Here is a 3,380-nt window from a genome sequence, read left to right as displayed (position 1 = left end):
ACTTTGGGAGGCCGAGGTGGGCAGATAACCTGAGGTCAGGAGTTCGAGACCAGCCTGGTCAAAATGATGAAACCCTGTCTCTACTAAAAATACAAAAATTAGCCAGGTGTGGTGGTGGTTGCCTGTGATCCCAGATGCTCGGGAGGCTGAGGCAGGAGAATCGCTTGCACCCGGGAGGCAGAGGTTGCAGTGAGCCGAGATCATGCCACTGCACTCTGGCCTGGGCAACAGAGTGAGACTCTTGTCAAAAAAAAAAAAAATTAAGGATGGGTAGAGATAACTGTGACAGAGCAAATCCTAAATCCTAGCCAAGTCATTAGAAAGTTTCTAGAAAAAAGGGAGGTCTTGGTTACCTGAAGGACCCCAGAAAACCAAAGCACTTTCCAAAGGGTGTTGTCATCAAGTGCTTCAACCCTCCAGGAAGCATTAGAGTTCTGCTACATCAAACGTCCCCCTACTTACCAACATAATTCTTTTTAAATGTTTGTGCCAAAGTAGCTTATCTATCTATGCACCATCTTGGTTCCCTGGGACTCTCATTACAGTTTTACTGACCATTTCTTTAAAATCACGAAGAGTGTGTCCTAGGGTAAATCAGTCAGACAGGCAACAAATCATTTATTTTTTATTTTTATTTTTATTTTTTTTGAGATGGAGTCTCACTCTGTCCCCCAGGCTGGAGTACAGTGGCGCGATCTTGGCTCACTGCAAGCTCCGCCTCCCGAGTTCACGCCATTCTCCCGCCTCAGCCTCCTGAGTAGCTGGGACTGCAGGTGCCTGCCACCACGCCCAGCTAATTTTTCTATTTTTTAGTAGAGACGGGGTTTCACCGTGTTAGCCAGGATGGTCTCGATCTTCTGACCTTGTGATCCACCTGCCTCGGCCTCCTAAAGCGCTGGGATTACAGGCGTGAGCCACTGCGCCCGGCCGACAAATCATTTATTGAGAGGTCCTCTGCGTCAGGCGTGTGACAGGCGCTAGCGGGGCACACTTAGAACCATGCACCAACAAGGGCGGGAGAAAACAAAATGGTAGCCAGATGTTCTTGGTCATGCCATTGAATTGGGGTCTGTTCTCAAAAACTCTGGAACTCAAGGAGTTGCAGAGCACAGAAGATAAAATGATCATTTGGAGCAGAAACCCCTGATTCTCATCAGTGCATACAACCCTGGGAAGACGGCCCCAAACATTCTTCCCCAGAGAGTTCTGGGGCTGGTGGGATCTTCATTTCCATGTCAAGCTGCCAAGAGAAGATTTCAGGGTAGGCTCCTGCAGGAAACTACTATCCTCAACTGTTGCTCCACAGCATATTTGAAAGCAAGAAAGGGCTTTAACCCTGTGAGAGAGAAAATAATTTCTTCAGAGTCTGCAGCGGGATTAATGCAAACGTGATTCCAAGGCTCATGTCTACAGGGGCAGGAGTATTAAAAATACAGTAACAAAGACTAGAAGGATACACATTAAAATGATAAATGCGATTGTCCCTAGTGTGACAGGCACGGTTGGAAAACCCAAAAGCCATTCTCAACCTCCTCAGCATTGATAGTGCCCACATTGGACTTCAGAAAGCCAAACAGCTGTTGGTTCGGATTTTTTTGCCCATATGAGTGGTCACGTGATACACTTCTGACCAGGGGAAATCTACTGAGAGTTTTCTGAGCTTTTCTTTACTGTTAAAGACAGAGACATGAAAGAAGGGCTTTCTGGTCCTGCCCATCCCTCTTCTTCTTGACTTGAACATAGTCATGATGTCTGGAGCTGTGGCAACCGTATTGCAACCATGAAAATACAATAAAATGTCAACATGCTGATGGTGGAATGGAAAACGGGAAAACCTAGATTCTTAGTTTAGAGCCTTTACAACACCACTAAGCATAGAACCAGCAACACCAGCAATATTGCCAACACTTAACTCTGGACTTCTTGCAAGAAAAATCATTCCCTATTTAATTAAGCCACTGGATCTAAGGTGCTTGCATCCAAAAATATGACTCACTGGGATCTTCATGTGCTGGGATAATGGGACATTTTAATTTTATTTGTTTTCAATGCTTACAACCGTTTTCTAAAATGTTCTATACCTATACTGTCTTTTTCATTAAAACTCTAGTAAACCGTATTATGTTTAAAAACTTATTGCCAAGAGAATATGTCATCCGTAATTTGGACAGTTTTTCCAGTGGGTGATTCCTGTGGCTCATTCTGAAATCACCAAACTTAATCTCGATGACATTCAGTTTCCTCATAATGAAAACAGACCAATGATACCTACCTCACTGGACTTTTGCAAGGCTTAACACTGAGATCCTGCTACATCCTAGGCACTCTTCCAACCCCGTTGCATACCAATCTAATAGTTAGTATAACCTTCCAAGGTAAGGATTACCATTATCCCCCATTTTATCAGTGAGGAAACTAAGCTATTGAATTATTATTTACTCAGGAAATACTCACCAAGAACTTACTGTGTGCTAGACAGAATTTTAGGGGCATGGAAAACATTGTTGAAAAAAAAAAAGACATTCTAGTGGGAAAATCAGCTTTGCCTCCATTTGCATATTCATTCTAATGTTTCGATACTCCTGAAAATCTGCATATATAAATACGCTATCCATAACACATAAAAATTCTCTATATAAATATATATGTGAAGATATCTATATTTGTTTAATTAGCTTTTTTTGAGACAGAGGTTCACTCTTTTTGCCCAGGCTGGAGTGCAATGGCACAATCTCTGCTCCCTGCAACCTCCGCCTCCCGGGTTCAAGCCATTCTCCTGCCTCAGCCTCACAAGCAGCTGGGATTACAGGCGCCCGCCACCACGCCCGGCTAATTTTGTATTTTTAGTAGAGATGGGAGTTTCACTATGTTGGCCAGGCTGGTCTCGAACTCCTGACCTCAGGTAATCTGCCCACCTCAGCCTCCCAAAGTGCTGGGATGACAGGCATGAGCCACCATGCCCAGCTGATATCTATATTTAAACTTACATCTTACATGTATATGTATATAATATTATACATTATATGTACATAATAAATGTATATAAATTTACTTTATCAACATAATATATAAAATATATATTATGTTTGATATATGTTACATAATTCATATACAAATGTATCTATGTAAATCTTCTCTTATAGATTATATATGTCTTATTTATTCTTGAAACTTTATTTAAATAGACGATAGAGGGATGGTAGATAGATAGATAGATGATAGAGGGATGATGGATAGATAGATGATAGAGAGAGGGATGATAGATAGATAGATAGATAGATAGATAGATAGATAGATAGATAGATAGATAGATAGATAGATGATAGAGGTATGATAGATAGATGATAGAGAGAGGGATGATAGATAGATAGATAGATAGA

The 3,380-nt window shown here is 41.6% G+C and overlaps 1 protein-coding gene across 2 annotated transcripts in view; it reads right to left on the bottom strand.

The window, feature by feature from the left end:
- Nucleotides 1-928: 928 nt before the first annotated feature.
- Nucleotides 929-3,380, bottom strand: part of ADGRE1 (adhesion G protein-coupled receptor E1) — a 60,007-nt gene continuing 57,555 nt past the window's right edge. For both annotated transcript variants that reach the window (XM_011943549.1, XM_011943550.1), the window contains one exon: nt 929-1,336. In XM_011943549.1, the coding sequence (XP_011798939.1) occupies nt 1,331-1,336 (6 nt within the window). In that variant the 3' untranslated portion in view covers nt 929-1,330. The remainder of the gene's footprint in view (nt 1,337-3,380) is intronic.

Source organism: Colobus angolensis, unplaced genomic scaffold (assembly GCF_000951035.1).
Source record: "Colobus angolensis palliatus isolate OR3802 unplaced genomic scaffold, Cang.pa_1.0 Scaffold22, whole genome shotgun sequence".
Lineage (NCBI taxonomy): Eukaryota > Metazoa > Chordata > Mammalia > Primates > Cercopithecidae > Colobus > Colobus angolensis.
Note: the sequence above shows the minus strand (reverse complement) of the source record. Positions and strands in the feature narration are given on the sequence as shown.